We start from the raw sequence: 18,507 nt of genomic DNA on the forward strand, positions 1-18,507 counted from the left end.
ATGCAGCATGATACAAAAATTCTGCAGTGTACAATTCCAGTTTTGTAAGAAAATTACACCATTAGAAAAGACTGGAAGAAAAAGAAAATGTTAACAGTGTCAGTCTCTCTGTGGTTGGATTACCAGTGATTTCTTTCCTAATACATTTCTGGATCAGTTTCCTTTTAAACAGTGACTGTGCAACTTTACTCTAGAAAAAAAATTTAATGTGGGTGACTCCAGGCTGGAAACAATAATCATGTGATCATTATGGTGAATCATTAATTAACTAACTCATGAATTAATGCACCCTTGATTCCTACAACACTGATTAAGCATTGCCATGGGAACAGCATTGTGCTAGGCCCCAAGGCAATGAACAGGATAGCAGGACAGCCCTTCATGCCTTGGTGATGTCTGTTGTGAGTCAGTATGAGCATACCCAGCGGCCTCTCTTACCCATGGGCAGCCCCCGCTGAAAAAAAATGTGAGCATACCTGTGGTAGTGGGGTGTCAGGGGCTCCTTCCTTAGAGGTGTGATAGCTAGAGGAAGGTGAGTGTCACCTTTGGAAGGCCGGTGCCTATGGTTTACTTCAGTCTACATAATTGCTATCCTAAACTCCAAAAATAGGACTTGATTGTGGTGTTGGAGCACAGTGGGCAGGATGGAAGGAAGGCTGGCCTACAAAAGGAGGGGAGGCCTGGGGACAGCAGGATCTGGGCTTTGGTAGATGCTGGGGTTATGCCTGGGTGGTGATGGCAAAAGGAGTCCCTGAGTGGGCAAAGACAGAAGCTCCCTCCCTTCTGCCCTCCCTGAGTCGTGAGTCTGTCCAGAGACCATCAGATTCTACATGGTGAATCTTTGCATGCTTTTCTGGGGGTGGGGGAGATGGTTATTTTCTGTCCTCCTGGCAGAGTTTAAATTCCTTGAGGACAGGAGACACATTTTGTTCATCACTGTAATCCCCTAGGGCCAAGCAGAAAATTGCTTGAATGCAATATGTTCTTAGTAAATTCTGGTTGAACTGAATTAGAATATGGTGGAACCTCTTTAATACTGATATCAAAGCCTAAGAATAATTTATAAATTATTGGCCATGTTGCTTCAGGCTATATTAAGTGCCATTTTTAAAATTTTATTTTAGGTGCCATGATTTAACATATGGTAAAGCTGAATCCACACGACCATGGTCCATGACATAAAAGTGTCACAGGTGTGTGAACCACAGCGACTCCATCTTGAGTAGGGGCTGGGTAAAATGAGGCTGAAACCTACTGGGCTGCATTCCCAGATGGTTAAAGCAGAGACAGGAGGTCGGCACAAAGTACAGGTCATAAAGACCTTGCTGATAAAGCAGGTTCCAGTAAAGAAGCTGGCCAAAACCCACCAAAACCAAGATGGTGATGAGAGGGACCTCTGGTCGTCCTCACTGCTACACTCCCACCAGCATCATGACAGTTTACAGATGCCATGGCAACGTCAGGAAATTATCCCATATGATCTAAAAAGGGGAGGCATGAATAATCCACCCCTTGTTTAGCATATAATCAAGAAATAACCACAAAAATGGGCAACCAGCAGCCCTCAGGGCTGTTCTGTCTATGGAGTAGCCATTCTTTCATTCCTTTACTTTTTGCAATCTCTGCTCACTACAAGCTCTGCCTCCTGAGTTCAAGCGATTCTCCAGCCTCAGCCTCCTGAGTAGGTGGGATTACAGGCGCCTGCCACCATGCCCAGCTAATTGTTGTATTTTTAGTAGAGACGGGGTTTCGCCATGTTGGCCAGGCTGGTCTCAAATTCCTGACCTCAAGTGATCTGTCCACTTCGGCCTCCAAAGTACTGGGATTACAGGCGTGAGTCACCGCGCCCGGCATCCTTTACTTTCTTAATGAATTTGCTTTCACTTTACTCTGCTGACTCGCCCTGAATTCTTTCTTGTGTGAGATCCAAGAACCCTCTCTAGAGGTCTGGATTGAGATCCCCTGCCTGTAACAAAAGGAAGGGACATACACAGAGATGCACAGCACACAAGCAAAGCAGAAATTCAGCATAGACACAAGTGTGATGCCGCTTAGGGAGACTTGGGGCTTCAGGGGAAAGAGACTTCTAGGCTAGGTTAGGAAGAGATGTGGCTGGCTGGATAAGGAGATGGAAGGAAAGGGCAAAGAGGATGGCACGGTCAGCACAGGGACCGCAGCAAGTGAGAAAGCATTTCTGGCCGTACTATTTTTTTTGAGATGGAGTTTTGCTCTGTTGCCCAGGCTGGAGTGCAGTGGCGTGATCTCGGCTCACTGCAACCTCCGCCTCCTGGGTTCAAGCGATTCTCCTGTCTCCGCCTGAATAGCTGGGACTACAGGTGTGCACCACTATGCATGGCTAATTTTTGTATTTGTCTGGCCAAACTTTTTGAGTCCCTGAATCTCTCCTTTCTGGGACCTCCCAAATTCTCTAGCAGCAGCATTTTTTTCATCTGATATACCCTAATTAGGACCCATTTTCAAGATTCTAGATGCTAGGTTGTGGGGAAAAGAAAGAGAGATCAGCCTGTTACTGTGTCTATATAGAAGGAAGTAGACATAAGAGACTCCATTTAGTTCTGTATTTGAGATGCTGTTAATCTGTGACCCTACCCCCAACCTTGTCCTTGCAAGAGACATGTGCTGTGGTGACTTAAGGTTAAAAGGATTTTGGGCGGTGCAGAATGTGCTTTGTTAAACAAGTGCCTAAAGGCTGCTTATGGTTAAAGGTCATCACCATTCTCTTAAATCTAGAGAAAAAGAAAAACATTTGTCTCCTGCCCGTCCCTGGGCGATGGAACATCTCCAGGTAAAACCCTTTGTGTGCTTTGTTTACTGAGTAAGGAGAAAACCGCCTTTAGGAATAAGGTGGGGCTTGCTGGAGCAATACTGCTAAAAGGTTTATGGAGATGTTCGCATATGCATCTCAAGGCACAGCACTTTCTTTGAAACTTATTGATGTTACAAGGATTTTTTGTTCATATGTCTTACTGCTGATTTCCTCCCTACAATGATCCTATTGTCCAGTCACTCCCTTATCTTTTTGATGGTAAAGATAATTATCAATAAATACTAAAGGAACTCAGAGGCCAAGGCCGGTGTAGGTCCTCTGTAAGCACAGCACCGGTCCCCTAGGCCCCGCTTTTCCTTCTCTCTTATTCCTTTTCTCAAGTCTTTCGTCCCACCTAACGACAAGCACCCACAAGTGTGGAGGGGCAGGCCACCCCTTCACTAGGTGTTCCTCAGACTCCCACACCTCCCTGAATTCATGAGTCCCAACAAGGTGATGGTTAGAACCCTGGCAGGCCACAGGGACCTGGCCACCCTGTTACCTTCAGAGGGAACTGTTGGGTAAGTTCTGGCACGTAGGCAGCCCCGGCCTGCTTCTTGTGCAAAGACACAACCACAAAGTACTCGAAGAGCTGCCTCTCCTGGTACTCGATGAGCTCCCGGGCAAGTGATGGGTACCGAGGCGCCTGCTTCAGGCGGGACTTCACGTTGACCAGGCGCTGGCTGTGAGCTGGGTGAGGCAGGGGGAGAGAGAGAGAGGGAGCAAAGAGCCTGAAATGACCATGAGTCCATGTGGAATTGTACCGAGCTGCAATAGGTTATGTAATTCTCAGCTCAAATACTTTTTTCTAATCCCCAAAATGTTTCTCTGTCTAACAAATTAGTAGGAAACTCTTTATTTGGGATCTCTGCCAACGTTCTGGGAGAACCAACATTCAGTTGGCTACCAAACCAGTCAGGGTGCAGGGGCCTGGCTCTGCTCTGCCATGGTTTTGCTGTCTGAACTCTGGGCAGAGGCTGAAGATGTCCTTGCCTTCATCTGTCTGATGAGATGGGGACAGTGACTCCTCCCCTCACCCATTTCCCTCGTCTTTTGGTTTGTGTGATGTGACAGAATCCAGACTATAGGGCTTTTGGAGCTGGGAGCTTTGTAAACATCTCTTGTGACTCAACTGGCAGAGATCCCACTAACTCAGGAACTCCTGTCCACCTCCCCTCCTGCCACTAACTGCAATGAGATGGCCTTGCTTCATTCTAGAGGTGAGTCCGGCAGCAGCTGGGTGTCAGAGGCGAATGCAGCAGGGTCACTGAGTGGACAGGTCCCTGTCACCTCGTTCAGCAATCTGGACTTGCTTTCTTTTTTTTGAGATGGAGTCTCGCTCTCTTGCCCAGGCTGGAGTGCAATGGTGCAATCTCAGCTCACTGCAACCTCCACCTCCTGGGTTCAAGCGATTCTCCTCCCTCAGCCTCCCGAGTATCTGGGATTACAGGCGCCTGCCACCATGCCTGGTTAATTTTTTGTATTTTTAGTAGAGACGAGGTTTCACTATGTTGGCCAGGCTGGTCTTGAACTCCCGACCTCATGATCCACCCGCCTCGGCCTCCTAAAGTTCTGGGATTACAGGCGTGAGCCACCACGCCCAGCCCCTGGACTTGCTTTCTTTGGCTTCTCCCTGGGGTCTGAAAAACTGCAGAAAACTCACTAAAGCCTTGGCCTAGACTATCTAATTTTAGACCCATAGGGACCGATTATTTCAACAACTTCATCAGACAGATGAGGAACTAGAGGCCCTGGATCTTAAGTGATTTCCTCCAGATCACACAGTAATTTGAGTGAAGTGGGCAGAAGCTCCAGGTCTCTGGAGCCTTAGGGCTGCAGTGTCAAGCCTTGAAGTGTGGAAAGCCCTCAGGACATAGGGAGAGGCACGGGAGCAGGTGTCGCTGCCGTTACTGTGGCCACCCTAGCTCTCAGCAACTGTAGTGCCATTTTGATCATGCCCATGACGGACCAGCCCTGGAGCACCCTGTGGCCCCACGTCTCCCGAGATGTCCACGCCTTGCCGAGCAAGCTCGGGCAGGACGCTTCTGTCCCTCACACTAAGGAGGAGGGGCCACCCTTGCAGCTTCCAAGTCACCTGCCTACGTCCTGCACAGTAGTGGCTCTCCTCACCTTTCAGCTTCTCCTCTGTGTCACTGTCAGACTCACTGTTCTCATCCGTCACTAAAAGAAAAGAACAAGGAAGAAAATTGCAAATGTGAGTTCTTCTCATGTAGGCAACTCTTTCTATGTGGTAGCACAGACCAAATGTTCTAATTCAGAGGGGGTGTTGAGTCGTCTCTCTTTTTTTTTTTTTTTTTGAGATGGAGTCTCGCTCTGTCACCCAGGCTGGAGTGCAGTGGCGTAATCTTGGCTCACTGCAACCTCTGCCTTCCAGGTTCCAGTGATTCTCCTGCCTTAGCCTCCAGAGTAGCTGGGACTACAGGTGTACGCCACCATGCCTGGCTAATTTTTCTATTTTTTAGTAGAGACAAGGTTTTGCCGTGTTGGCCAGGCTGGTATCGAACTTCTGACCTCAGGTGATCCACCTGTCTCAGCCTCCCAAAGTGCTGGGATTACAGGCGCGAGCCACCGCGCCCGGCCTCTTGTTGTCTCTTTCAATGAATTGCACAAACCACGTCTCGTCCAACTCGATGTACTGCGAAATTAATTTGGCTCTAGTTCAGATGGTACTAGATGGTACCTATATCAGATAACACAACAGAAGGTCCTGGCCCCTTTTGTGCAGGCTAAGCAAGGAAGGCTGCTCCCATAGTCAGGCCAGGGCCTGCAATGCTGGGCTGACTTGGTGGTGGACCAGGACAAGGATGGGGAGGCAGGGGACATGCTGCCCTGGCTGAGCTCCCAGCCCTGCCACTGTCCCAAAGACAGTGCGGGACATTTACAAAGCATCAGCTTGTTCTCCTCCTTGGTGAGCCAACCAGAAAAAACGGAAGCCACTTCTGGAAAGAATCTCTTTTCCGATTCTTGCGGGTGGAGGGCTGATGGTGGGGGTTCTACCTTTTCCTGAGTTGCTCTCCATTGACTGGGACAGCCTCTTCACCCGTTTCTTTCCTCTCCGGACCTCATAAATGGCGTTGATTCGCAACACCAGCTGCCAGACACCAGGAGAAGAACAGCCAGTGTTAGCAGCCCGCTCTCTGTGGCAGCTGGGCTTCCCTCCCTGCCCCTCTCCTAGGACGATGGACGGCCAGGGCCAGCGGGAGCGAGAGAAACTTCCCATGGGCTCGTGGGTGTCTTTCAATCATTTTTTTTATTTTTTTGAGACAGAGTTTCGCTCTTGTCGACCAGACTGGGGTGCAATGGCGCAATCTTAGCTCACTGCAGCCTCTAACTTCTGGGTTCAAGAGATTCTCCTGCTTCAGCCTCCTGAGTAGCTGGGATTACAGGTACCCCACCACTACGCCCAGCTAATTTTTGTATTTTTTTTTTTTTTTTTGAGACGGAGTCTCGCTCTGTTGCCCAGGCTGGAGTGCAGTGACGCAATCTTGGCTCACTGCAAGCTCCGCCTCCCGGGTTCACGCGATTCTTCTGCCTCAGCCTCTCCGAGTAGCTGGGACTACAGGTGCCCGCCACCACGCCCAGCTAATTTTTTTTTTGTATTTTTAGTAGAGACGGGGTTTCACCATGTTGGCCAGGCTGGTCTCGAACTCCTGACCTCAGGTGATCCACCCATCTTGGCCTCCCAAAATGCTGGGATTACAGGCGTGAGCCACTGCACCCAGCCCAGTCATTTTTTTCTACCACACAGGAACGTGACTGTCAAGGAAACTAAAGCAGGCTGCCAGCTCCACTGCCCTATGGGCGTCTGTTGTCTGGATCTGCTTACGAGCAGCAGAGACCCATGGGGAGACAGCCCATTGCTCATGATGCAATGGCTGCTTTCCCTCTGAGGCTTCGATGTCACTGCGGCTTGGGAAGGAGCTTTTCCTCCCAAAACAAAACAAGAAGACGAAGAGACAGAAAAAAAAGTTCCCAGGCAGGGCTCCCTTCATGGGAACCGTTCCAAAGAATGTCAGAGCAGCCCTGAGTGGGGTGGGAACCGGGATTAGAACGGCTCCCGAGCCCTAGCTTGGGACTTCGGGGAGCGGTGCCATGCACCCGAGCGTGCAGCCCCATCTGCAGAGGGACACGCTCCCCAGACGTCATGCACCCTCCATGTGTTCACAGAACACACACATGCAGTGTGCAAGTGCACATGGATATCCTGGTGTGGGACACATCCCAAGCCTCCAAGCAGGCCACTCAGCCTATGTGGTCTCCCCCATCACCACTGCCAGACGCCCTGTGCCCTGCCCCTCCCCACCTCCCAGGCCAGCCTAGTCGTCTGATGCATTTGAAAGGAGACCTGCTTCCATGGAAAATGTTTTTCATATTTCAGACCAAAAAAGTTTGGTGTTTCCTATATATTTGTTTTCCCTCTTGTGTGAGAAGCTGGTGAGTGCGAATTTACATATTTTGCTTTGCTGGGTCCCCCGGGGCTTGCTATCAAAGAGCACACATTCACGGCACATGTGATTCAGAATCCCACACATGGAGGAACTCTAAAATTAGTTGTTCTGTGTGCTTACGAAATTAATCTTATTATCTCACAGCTATATGCTAAATGTTATATAACACTTTTATCTGTATAGGTCAGTAAACAAAAATATAGGATGGTAATCAATTTCCATGTTCTATGAATATATCATTTATCTATTTATTTTGAGACAGAGTCTTGCTCTGTCACCAGGCTGGAGTGCAGTGGCGTGATCTTGGCTCACCACAACCTCCGATTCCCGGTTTCAAGTGATTCTCATGCCTCAGCCTCCCAAGTAGCTGGGATTACAGGTGTGTGCTACCACGCCCAGCTAATTTTTTTGTATTTTTAGTAGAGACAGGGTTTCACCATGTTGGCCAGGCTGGTCTCGAACTTCTGATCTCAAGTGATCTGCCCACCTCAGCCTCCCAAAGTGCTGGGATTACACGCATGAGCCACCGTGTCGGCTTGAATATTTTAATTCTTATTTTCAATATTTAAACATCGTCTGGCCCTCTTTGCTTCTAGCTGGTTGCGTGTCTCTGGGCCATTTAGTTGGCCTCTATGGGGTCAAATGTCCTCATCGGGAAAATGAAGGGGTTGGAGTGTTTCAACAGTCACTTCTGTTGAAATGCTCCAACTTTCTAACAGCCAAGTGTCCATGGACTGATAGATGGATATACAAAATGTGGTATATACATATGATGGAATACCATTTAGTCTTAAAAAAGAAGAAAATGCTGACACATGCTTAAACCTTGAAGACACTAAGCGAAGTGAAATGTCATTCACAAAGGATGATTCTGTGTGATTCCACTTAAGTGAGACATTTCCAACACTCTAACTTTCTAGGTTCTAGGATGACAGTTCTTAGCTGTCCTCAGACTTGCCAAGTCCTTTCAAAAGCTCTCCTAGTGCTGCCGAGGTGAGTCACTCAATAGGCACCACTACTTAAAGGCATATTCCCTAAGTGGACTTCAGCAGAACCATCTCTTTCTCTCTCTCTCTTTTTTTAGAGGCAGCATCTCACTCTGCCACCTAGGCTGGAGTGCAGTGGCGCGATCATAGCTCACTGCAGCCTCTACCTCCTGGACTCAAGTGATTCTCTCTCACCTCAGCCTCACAAATAGCTGGGACTACAAGTGCACACCACCATGCCTGGCTAATTTTAAAATATTTTGTAGAGATGGGGTTCCACCATGTTGCCCAGGCTGGTCTTGAACTCCTGGGCTAAAGTGATCCTCCTATCTTGGCCTCCCAAAGTGCTGGGATTACAGGTGTGAGCCACTGTGCCCGGCCTCCCTTGATTTTCTTTCAGGTCAATGGGTCACTCAGAGAAATCCTGTGAAAGCTATAGACAGTGTCCCACACCGAAACTTATCTGCATAAAGTTTTACATTTTTATGGGTTTCTTGACCCCCTAAAGCCCATCCATGAACTCTGAAATTAAGAATCCCTGCTCTACAAGTTCCTGGCTGGGCACGGTGGCCTATGCCTCTAATCCCAGCACTTTGGGAGGCTGAGGTGGGCGGATCACGCAGTCAGCAGTTCAAGACCAGCCTGGTCAATATGGTGAAACCCCGTCTCTACTAATAATACAAAAATTAGCCGGGCATGGTGGCTGTAGTCCCAGCTACTCGGGAGGCTGAGGCAGGAGAATCGCTTAACCCAGGAGGCAGAAGTTGCAGTAAGCCAAGATCGCACCACTGTACTCCAGCTTGGGCAACAGAGTGAGACTCTGTCAAAAAAAAAAAAAAAAGAAGTTGATCTTGAAGGAGTTCAGGACATAACTCCCCAAAATATGCCACTTTGGCATATTAGTTGTTTTTAACTAAAGACACTTGAAAAACAGCAGGTGCACGAAGGGTGCTCTGACCTTCCCTTTTCTTCTTAAAACAGGAGATGAAACTCCATGTAAAAGAGGCCCTCCTTATAACAGGAGGAAAGAAACATTATCACCAGTGATGGGGAGTCGAGGCCAAGAGAAATCTAATCAAACAAACCTTGTTTAACCCCTATCTTCTGGTTACTTTTCCACAATTGCCGCACTTTCTTCAGCCTAGTATATAAGCACATAGGCCCAGTCACTTCTTTGGGTCTTACATTTTTCTTTTGAGGGCTCCCACGTACTTGTAAATAAAATGAGTATGCATTTCTCCTGTTAATCTGTTTTATGTCAGTTTAATTCTAAGGCTCAGCTGGAGACCCTAAGAGGGTAGAGGAGAAATTTTGCCTACCCTACAGTACCAAATTGGTCAATGAAGAGAGACCAGAACTGCCCCACTGAAACTGAGCAAAAGGAAATGTAACCAACAATAGATGCATGAAGATGTATATATCCAAGCCCCTGGGAATATTTTACCTTTTTGGCTGCAAAGAGCCACAAGAGTTATTGTTGACAAGGGCTGTCTCAGAGCACAGACTGGGACCTGCCTCTGCAGCAGGTGTCGACCAAGTCTCAGGTCAGAGCATGATGGATGGAGTTCTGTTTTTTGTGGTGGTGAAGGAAAGAGCTGTGGCTTTTTGAGGATAGGCATTAAAACCTTGTCTGGGATTAGACAAGCAGCTAAGATTGGGAGAAGAGTGGCTAAGAGGAAGACCACAGGACCACAAAAATGATCAGGACAAAGGTCCAGATATTCCAGCCTGCTGGCTTCACTGTGTCCCCCTGGCCTGCAGCAACACAGGTGGGAGAGGGGCCAGTGATGTATTCTCCACCCAGACCCCTCTGCAGTCTTCTTTCACAGAGAAGGGGTCATGCATATCTGAGCATGAAGCTTGTTGCCACCATTACCTTAGGTATCTTTCTCTTCTTCCTGCCATTCTGTGGGTCTCCAAGGTTAAAGAAAATGTCATCAGGGCTGCTGGGAGTGGAGGGGGGGCTGATTTTGGAAGGAGACCCAGTTCCATCCCGACTCAGCTTCCTAGTGTCCAGCAGCTTGAAGTTCCTCCTCTCTGAATTTTGTCGGAAAAAAGCAGGTTTGGACAATGACTGCTGTGAGGGAAAAGGAGAAAAGAAGAGTAAATGAATTCAAAGGAGACTGACCGGGTTATAACTGGTGGTGCCAGGGACGAGACAATGAAATTGAGAAGAGGAACTGGTCTATGTTCCCACGGTAGGTGGAGTTTGGTTATGCCGGTAAGTGTTCAATGAATATGTATCATCCAGTTACCAAAACTGTGTGTGATGAGCGATGCAAATCTAATCCAGTTTCTCTTTTTTTTGAGATGGAGTCTTATTCTGTCACCCGGGCTGGAGTGCAGTGGCGTGATCTCAGCTCACTACGACCTCCACCTCCCGGGTTCAAGCAATTCTCCCTGAGCCTCTCGGGTAGCTGGGACTGCAAGCACACGCTGCCACGCCCAGCTAATTTTTTGTATTTTAGTAGAGACGAGGTTTCACCATGTTGCCCAGGCTGGTCTCGAACTCCTAAGCTCAGGCAATCTGCCTGCCTCAGCCTCCCAAAGTGCTAGGATTACAGGCGTGAGCCACCGCACCCGGCCCAGTTTCTCTTTTCAGACAAGTGCGAGGTCACCTGCCTCAATCCCAAGACGTTACAGCTGAGGCTTTCTGACAACCCAAGACCTAAGGAGTTACAAGGCCTAAGCCTCACTTTGGCCTTGCTGCAGGATTGCTGAGTGCCTTTTATACAAGGAATTGTGTTTCTTTGGCCCTCAATATCTTATTTCTAAAACAGCCCTCTTCAAAGTCAAAAGGCTGGCCAGGTGCGGTTGCTCACGCTATAATCCCAGCACTTTGGGAGGCCAAGGAGGATCACTTGAGGTCAGGAGTTTGAGACCAGCCTGGCCAACGTGGTGAAACCCTGTCTCTACTAAACATACAAATTTAGCTGGGTGTGGTGGCATGTGCCTGTAATCCCAGCTACTCGGGAGGCTGAGGCAGGAGAATCGCCTGAAGCCTGGAGGCGGAGGTTGCAGTGAGCTGAGATCACGCCACTGCACTCCCGTCTGGGTGATGGAGTGAGACTGTCTCAAAACAAAACAAAAAACAAAGTCAAAAGGCAAACAAAACACTTGCTAAAAAAATTTAGAACCCATAGAAAATAACCCACAGAAATTAACTCATTTTCCTAAAATACACTACAAATTAATGAGAAAAAGACTAACGACTCAAAAGAAAAACAGGCAAAATAATGGAAAATTTAGAGAAAAAGAAATACAATGATTCTTAGATATATAAAAAGATTCTTAGCTTCATCCCCAAGAGAAAAGAAAATTAAAACTCCATTAAAGAAACATTTTTTTGCTCAGAGATAAGATAAGAAAATTTGATAGCTCACTCTGTTGGTGAAAGTGAGGGAGAAAAGTCACTCCCACACTGTCATACAGGGTTGGTGGGAACATCACTTGGCACAGCACTACAGAGGGCAGTCTAGTATGAGCTAACAAAATTATGATGCATATAGCTTCAGACCCCGCAATTCCACCTCCAGGAATTTACTCTGCTGATACACTCTTATTTGTGCAATGTTTTTTTTTTTTTTTTTTTTTTTGAGACGGAGTCTCGCTCTGTCGCCCAGGCTGGAGTGCAGTGGCACAATCTCGGCTCACTGCAAGCTCCGCCTCCCGGGTTCACGCCATTCTCCTGCCTCAGCCTCTCTGAGTAGCTGGGACTACAGGCGCCCGCCACCACGCCCGGCTAATTTTTTTGTATTTTTAGTAGAGACGGGGTTTCACCTGGTCTCGATCTCCTGACCTCGTGATCCGCCCGCCTCGGCCTCCCAAAGTGCTGGGATTACAAGCGTGAGCCACCGCGCCCGGCCGCAATGTTGTTTTTTATAAGGAAACATATTGTGCAAAGAATATTGTACATTGCCACGTGGTTTGTAATCACGAAATACTGGAAATGACCTAGATATCCATCAATAGAGGGGCTGGTCAAACAAATTATGATATACCCACACAGTGGAATACCATGCAATTATTTAAAAAATCTTAATGTACTTGCCAGGCACGGTGGCTCACGCCTGTAATCCCGGCACTTTGGGAGGCCGAGGTGGGTGGATCACCTGAGGTCAGGAGTTTGAGACCAGCCTGAGCAATATGGTGAAACCCCCGTCTCTACTAAAAATACAAAAATTAGCCTGATATAGTGGCGTGCACCTGTAGTCTCAGCTACTCAGGAGGCTGAGACAGGAGAATTGCTTGAAGCCAGGAGGCAGAGGTTGCAGTGAGCCGAGATCACACAACTGCACCCCCGCCTAAGCAACAGAGCAAGACTCCGTCTCAAAAAAATAAAAATAAACAAAAAATTTAATGTACTGATATGGAAGTTTCTTTCACATATATATATATAGTTATTTTTACATCATTGACATTTTTTCATACTTCAGTGTGCCAACTGTATTTTTCTTTAGTGTATTTTTTATGTTCTTTGTTTATCTTTTAGGATTCTAATGTTTTTACTATTTTCAATGAGCTCTACATAGAACAGATATTAACTATTTGTCAGGTTTGCCGTAAGTGTGCTTTTCCCATGTGATTTATTTGTATTTTTATTTTAGTTATAATAACTTTTTATATGAAAATGTGTTAATCTTTTCTTTTATAATTCGTTTAATCCCTTCTTTCTTTGCCTAAAAAGATCTATCTCGTTTTAGAGGTTCAATAAATATTCAATTCCATTTTCTTCCAGATTTTCTTGGTTTGTTTCATATACATTTTATTTATTATTCCATCAGTAATTTATTTTGTGATATGTTCATCTAAATCATTTTTCCCCAAAATAACTTATCCCTATTCTATTTAATGAATGAGTTTTTCTTTATCAACTTATGACATTTATCCTGTCTTAAACTCTCATGGAATAGGCATATTTTGCTCCACTGATTTCTTCATTTGCTATTTGCTTAGTTCCAAATAGTAAGTAGCAATAACTTCAGAATCTTTTCTTTTTAAAGATTTCCAAAAATAAAGACTCCTAGTTTCCTAAGTGGCCAGCTCCAATGTTTTATCACAGGTCTCCAAGGAGCAATAAATTGCTTAGTACCATAAACTTTCAGTAGAGGAAGAGCTGACCTGGATTGGGTACCACAAGAGCACAAAAAGAAGGAAGAGGGGCAAGTCTTTTTCGAGGCCAAATTCCATCTACAATAAAATCCAGGGAAATGCTCCTACCATTGCACTGGAATCTCCTATCAAATTGTTGGGAAAACGTAGGTTCTGCTTTTGTTAGAGATGTCGATTGTGATGGTGTTCGTTTGAAGAAGATCTGACTTATGAAAAGGTCAGAGATGAAAGAAACCAGAGAAGAAATGGAAACACAACACACAGCTTTCTGAAGAACGTGTGGGCTGCATCTCTGAGCGGTCACTCTGCTGGAGAAAGGGGATCCTGTTGTGTCCCAGGGCATCCCAAATAAGCCACCAAATGTTCAGGGAGCTTTCATGATGGGGTGGGATTTCAGTAGATATTTATTTGATAGAATGGGAAGACTTAGCTGTGGGGTAGAGTATTAGCAATGACACAGCACAATCTGAGAACAGTGGCGAGGGAGAGTAAATTAGATCAAAAGAGTCTTCAAGGCTTAGGGTAAGTGCAGTGAAACAGATGGAAGAGATGATACAGCAATGAAGACATCTAATTGTCTGTTGAAGGCCTTTGAAAGTGAAGATATGAATCTTGGACTTAGGGATCAGAAAACTTTTTCATTTTTTTTTTTTTTTTTTTGAGATGGAGTCTCGCTCTGTTGCCTAGGCTAGAGTGCAGTGGCGTGATCTCGGCTAACTGCAACCTCCACCTCCTGGGTTAAAGTGATTCTCCTGCCTCAGCCTCCCGAGTAGCGGGGATTACAGGCGAGTGCCATCATGCCTGGCTAATTTGTGTATTTTTAGTAGAGACGGGGTTTCGCCATATTGGCCAGGCTGGTCTCAAACTCCTGACCTCAGGTGATCCACTCACTGTGGCCTCCCAAAGTGCTGGGATTATAGGCGTGAGCCACCGTGCCCAGCCAGCAAACCTTTTCTTAAAAGCCAGATTGTACTTAAGGCTTTGTGGGCCATATCCTCTCTGTTAAAACTACTAAACTGTGTCCTTGTAGTATAAAAGCAGCCGTAGATAATACGTAAATGAATGAGCCTGGCTGTGTTTCCATAGAACTTTATTCATAACATCAGGGAACCAGCAGTTGTTTGTCACACCCAAAAGTATAGTATAAAAGGGAAGTCACTCTAGGATCCTAAGAACGATGTGTCAGACTATGGTCCAGGGAAGATTCTAGCTTTTGATCAGAGGACCTTCCACCAACATGTATGGCACCCAATCCCATTGTGTCTCTCTGGAGTAACCTCAGGGGCTTAGCTCTGCTGAGAGGCTCCCAGACACCCCTAATTGTATAGATATCCGACTCATGATGGGCACAGTAAAAGATCTGTAGTGTCCAAAAGGGAAAAGAGACAAGAATCCTCATGGTCTGAGGTCCGATCTCCCGGCTGAAGCCTCTTCAGTTGTTTCAGGAGAGTGGCCAGGGGATATCCTGGTCAGAGTCGGGGGTGCAGTGGCAAGGAAGCTGTGTGCTCCATCAGAGGGGGCCAAGCTGGACTCGAGCCCTGTTAATTAACCCTTCTTGTCTGTGAATGGTGGCTGGTAGCTCAATTCCTTCCAGTCCTCTACTGCCCCTGACTTTACTGCCTCAGGAGACTCTGCCTGTGGGAGACTACAGGGGTCTTCTATATAAACTATTCCCATCCCCCTCATCCATCTCAACATCATTCCTACCCTTAGGAGACCTCTTGTGCTGTCTGTCATTCACACAAACAAACATACTTGCTCATATGTGCCTGTAGGTACACACATTCTTGCAGGAAAAAAGAGACACTTCTCTAAATATATATACAGAGAAAGGCATACAAGGGCCAGGTGCAGTGGCTCATGCCTGTAATCCCAGCATTTTGGGAGGCTGAGGGGGGCGGATCACTTGAGGTTAGGAGTTTGAGATCAGCCTGGCCAACATGGCGAAACCCCGTCTCTACTAAAAATACAAAAATTAGCTGGGTGTGGTGGCGGGCACCTGGGCTACTCAGGAGGCTGAGACAGGAGAATCGCTTGAACCCAGGAGGCAGAGGTTGCAGTGAACTGAGATCATGGCACTGTACTCTAGCCTGGGCGACAGCATGAGACTTCGTCTCATAAAATAAAATAAAAATAGAAAGGCTTACAAGGGCATTCTAACAATGGGGACCAATGACATTCTATGAAGATAATGGGATACCGTGCAGGCAATAAAAACTGTTTCTAAAAATAAATTAGGCTAGGTATGGTGGCTCATGGCCTGGCGCGGTGGCTCGTGCCTGTAATTCCAGCACTTTGGGAGGCCACATTGGGCAGATCACAAGGTCAAGAGATCAAGACCATCTGGCCAACATGGTGAAACCCCATCTCTATTAAAAATACAAAAATTAGCTGGGCATGGTGGCGCACGCCTGTAGTCCCAGCTACTCGAGAGGCTGAGGCAGGAGAATTGCTTGAACCCGGGAGGCGGAGGTTGCAGTGAGCCACGATCGTGCCACTGCACTCCAGACTGGCGACAGAGAGAGACTCTGTCTCAAAATAATAATAATAATAATAATAAAGAAATTGATGACATGGGAAAAGACTCATGATCAATATAAAAAAGCATTAAAACTGCATATACAATATAATGACAAATCTTTTTTTTTTTTTTTTTTTTTTTTTTTGAGACGGAGTCTCTCTCTGTCACCCAGGCTGGAGTGCAATGGTGCGATCTCGGTTCACTGCAACCTCTGCCTCCCAGATTCAAGCGATTCTCCTGCCTCAGCCTCCCAAGTAGCTGGGATTACAGGCGCACACCACTGCGCCCGGCTAATTTTTGTATTTTCAGTAGAGACGAGGTTTCGCCATGTTTGCCAGGCTGGTTACAAACACCTGACCTCAGTTGATCCGCCTGCCTCGGCCTCCCAAGATCATAAATCTTTTAAAAAAATGTATACACACATGCACACAAACACATGGACGCACACCACACACAGTGTGTGTGAGAAAATCGGAGAGGAAATAAACCGAAGTGTTAGCAGTGGGTGTTGGGGTTACGTGCACATTTTAAAAAGATCTTCAAAATACACACACATAAATACACATACACAAGATGTCAATCTGGGCCAGGCGAGGTGGCTCACACTTGTAATCCAAGCACTTTGGGAGGCAAAGGTGGGTGGATCACCTGAGGTCAGGAGTTCAAGACCAGCCTGGCCAAAATGATGAAACCCCGTCTCTACTAAAAATACAAAAAAATTAGCTGGGCGTGGTGGTGGACGCCCATAGTCCCAGCTACTTGGGAAACTGAGACAGAGGTTGCAATGAGCTGAGATCACGCCACTGCACTCCAGCCTGGGCAACAAGAGGGAAATTCCATCTCAAAAAAAAAAAATGTAAATCTATCACAGAAATATTCAAAAATAGAGGCATAAAGAAAAGTAAAATTCCCAAATTGTGGACTAGTTTTATTTTCTTCACTAAACTTTTCAGTAATTGAAACACTTATTCTGTATCATGTAACCAGAAAAACTTTATAATTACAATGTTTTCAGAAAAGAAAAGAAAGGCATGTATGTATGCATGTATGTATGTATGTATGTATGTATTTTTGGAGACATGCTCTCACTCTGGAGAGCTGTGGCACAAAAATAGCTAACTGCAGCCTTGGACTCCTGGGTTCAAGTGAATCTCCCATGTCAGCCTCCCGAGTAGTTAGGACTACAGGCATGCACCACCACGCCTGTCTAATTTTTAAATTTTTCATAGAGATGGGGTCTTACTGTGTTGACCAGGCTGGTCTTGAATGCCTGGCCTCAAGCAATCCTCCCACCTTGGCTTCCCAAAGTGCTAGGATTACAGGTATGGACCACTGCACCCAGCCTGTTATTTTACTATTATTATTTATTTATTTTTGAGATGGAGTCTCATTCTGTTGCCCGGGCTGGAGTGCAGTGGCACAATCTCAGCTCACTGAAACCTCCACCTCCCAGGTTCAAGAGATTCTCCTGCCTCAGCCTCCCAAGTAGCTGGGACTACAGGCGCGTGCCACTACACCTGGCTAGCTTTTGCATTTTTAGTAGAGACAGGGTTTCACCATGTTGGTGAGGCTAATCTTGAACTCCTGACCTCAGGTGATCTGGCCGCCTTGGCCTCCCAAAGTGCTGGGATTACAGGCGTGAGCCACTGTGTCTAGCCACCCAGCTTGTTATTTTTAAAAAGAACATATATTGAAAAGTATAGGCCAGGTGCAGTGGCTCATGCCTGTAATCCCAGCACTTTGTGAGGCTGAAGTGGGCGGATCACTTGAGGTCAGGAGTTCGAAACCAGCCTGGCCAACATGGTGAAACCCTGTCTTTACCAAAAATACAAAAAATTAGCCAGCACGGTGGCCTGTGCCTGTAATCCCAGCTAGTCAGAGGGTGGGGCATGAGAATCACTTGAACCCGGGAGGTGGAGGTTGCAGTGAGCCGAGATCGAGCCACTGCACTCCAGCCTGGCTGACAGAGCAAGAGTCTGTCTCAAAAGAAAAGAAATGGTGGGTGATGCATAGCAAGAAAAGAAAACAGTCCCTTTCAGGAGCTTGCAGTTTATGTTCAGCAGCAGCAGTATCTGCCCCCAGCTGCACACTTGGTCCTTTCTGAGGAGAACCTAACCAACAGGCCCTTCCGTCTCTATTGGAAATTCTAGTGACTCGAATAACTAGCCGTGGCCTAGTGAAATGAACATCCCAAAGATGGCTGAGGATCTCTCTGCGGCTGGTAGGGGAGGTCACGTGGAGGGACTGCTCCTGAAAGCTCTAGGGTCCCAGATGCAGCCCAGATGCGGTAGATGCTCCATGAATATTTGATGAGCTAATGGAGGAAGTGGTGAAGTCTCCAGCTGTCCCCTAGAACAGGGCACACAGCAGACACCCAGATGTGGATGAGCAGAATAATGAGCACTGATACGGTGTCCCTCTGACAGCTTGCAAGGATCCGTGGCAATCAGACACCTACTCTGGACAACTGGATTCTCTTTCTTCAGGACAGCTACAGATACAGATACAGCTGGACATTAAGTTCTTGTTGACATTCTCACCTACTGGGCTTAGCTGCTTTGGTGGCAGAGGCTCTAGGTTTTCTCCAGCCCA

The 18,507-nt window shown here is 46.8% G+C and overlaps 1 protein-coding gene across 4 annotated transcripts in view; it reads right to left on the reverse strand.

The window, feature by feature from the left end:
* Positions 1–18,507, reverse strand: part of DENND2A (DENN domain containing 2A) — a 125,000-nt gene that overhangs the window by 47,710 nt on the left and 58,783 nt on the right. For 3 of the 4 annotated variants that reach the window (XM_055284212.1, XM_055284208.1, XM_055284211.2), the window contains 4 exons: positions 10,159–10,359; positions 5,846–5,939; positions 4,958–5,008; positions 3,330–3,517 (listed from right to left, as the gene is read on the reverse strand). In XM_055284212.1, coding sequence (XP_055140187.1) covers positions 3,330–3,517; positions 4,958–5,008; positions 5,846–5,939; positions 10,159–10,359 — 534 coding nt within the window. The remainder of the gene's footprint in view (positions 1–3,329; positions 3,518–4,957; positions 5,009–5,845; positions 5,940–10,158; positions 10,360–18,507) is intronic. The other variant, XM_063641651.1, reaches the window with a different exon arrangement.

The sequence above is a fragment of the Symphalangus syndactylus genome, chromosome 6 (genome assembly GCF_028878055.3).
Source record: "Symphalangus syndactylus isolate Jambi chromosome 6, NHGRI_mSymSyn1-v2.1_pri, whole genome shotgun sequence".
Taxonomy (NCBI): domain Eukaryota; kingdom Metazoa; phylum Chordata; class Mammalia; order Primates; family Hylobatidae; genus Symphalangus; species Symphalangus syndactylus.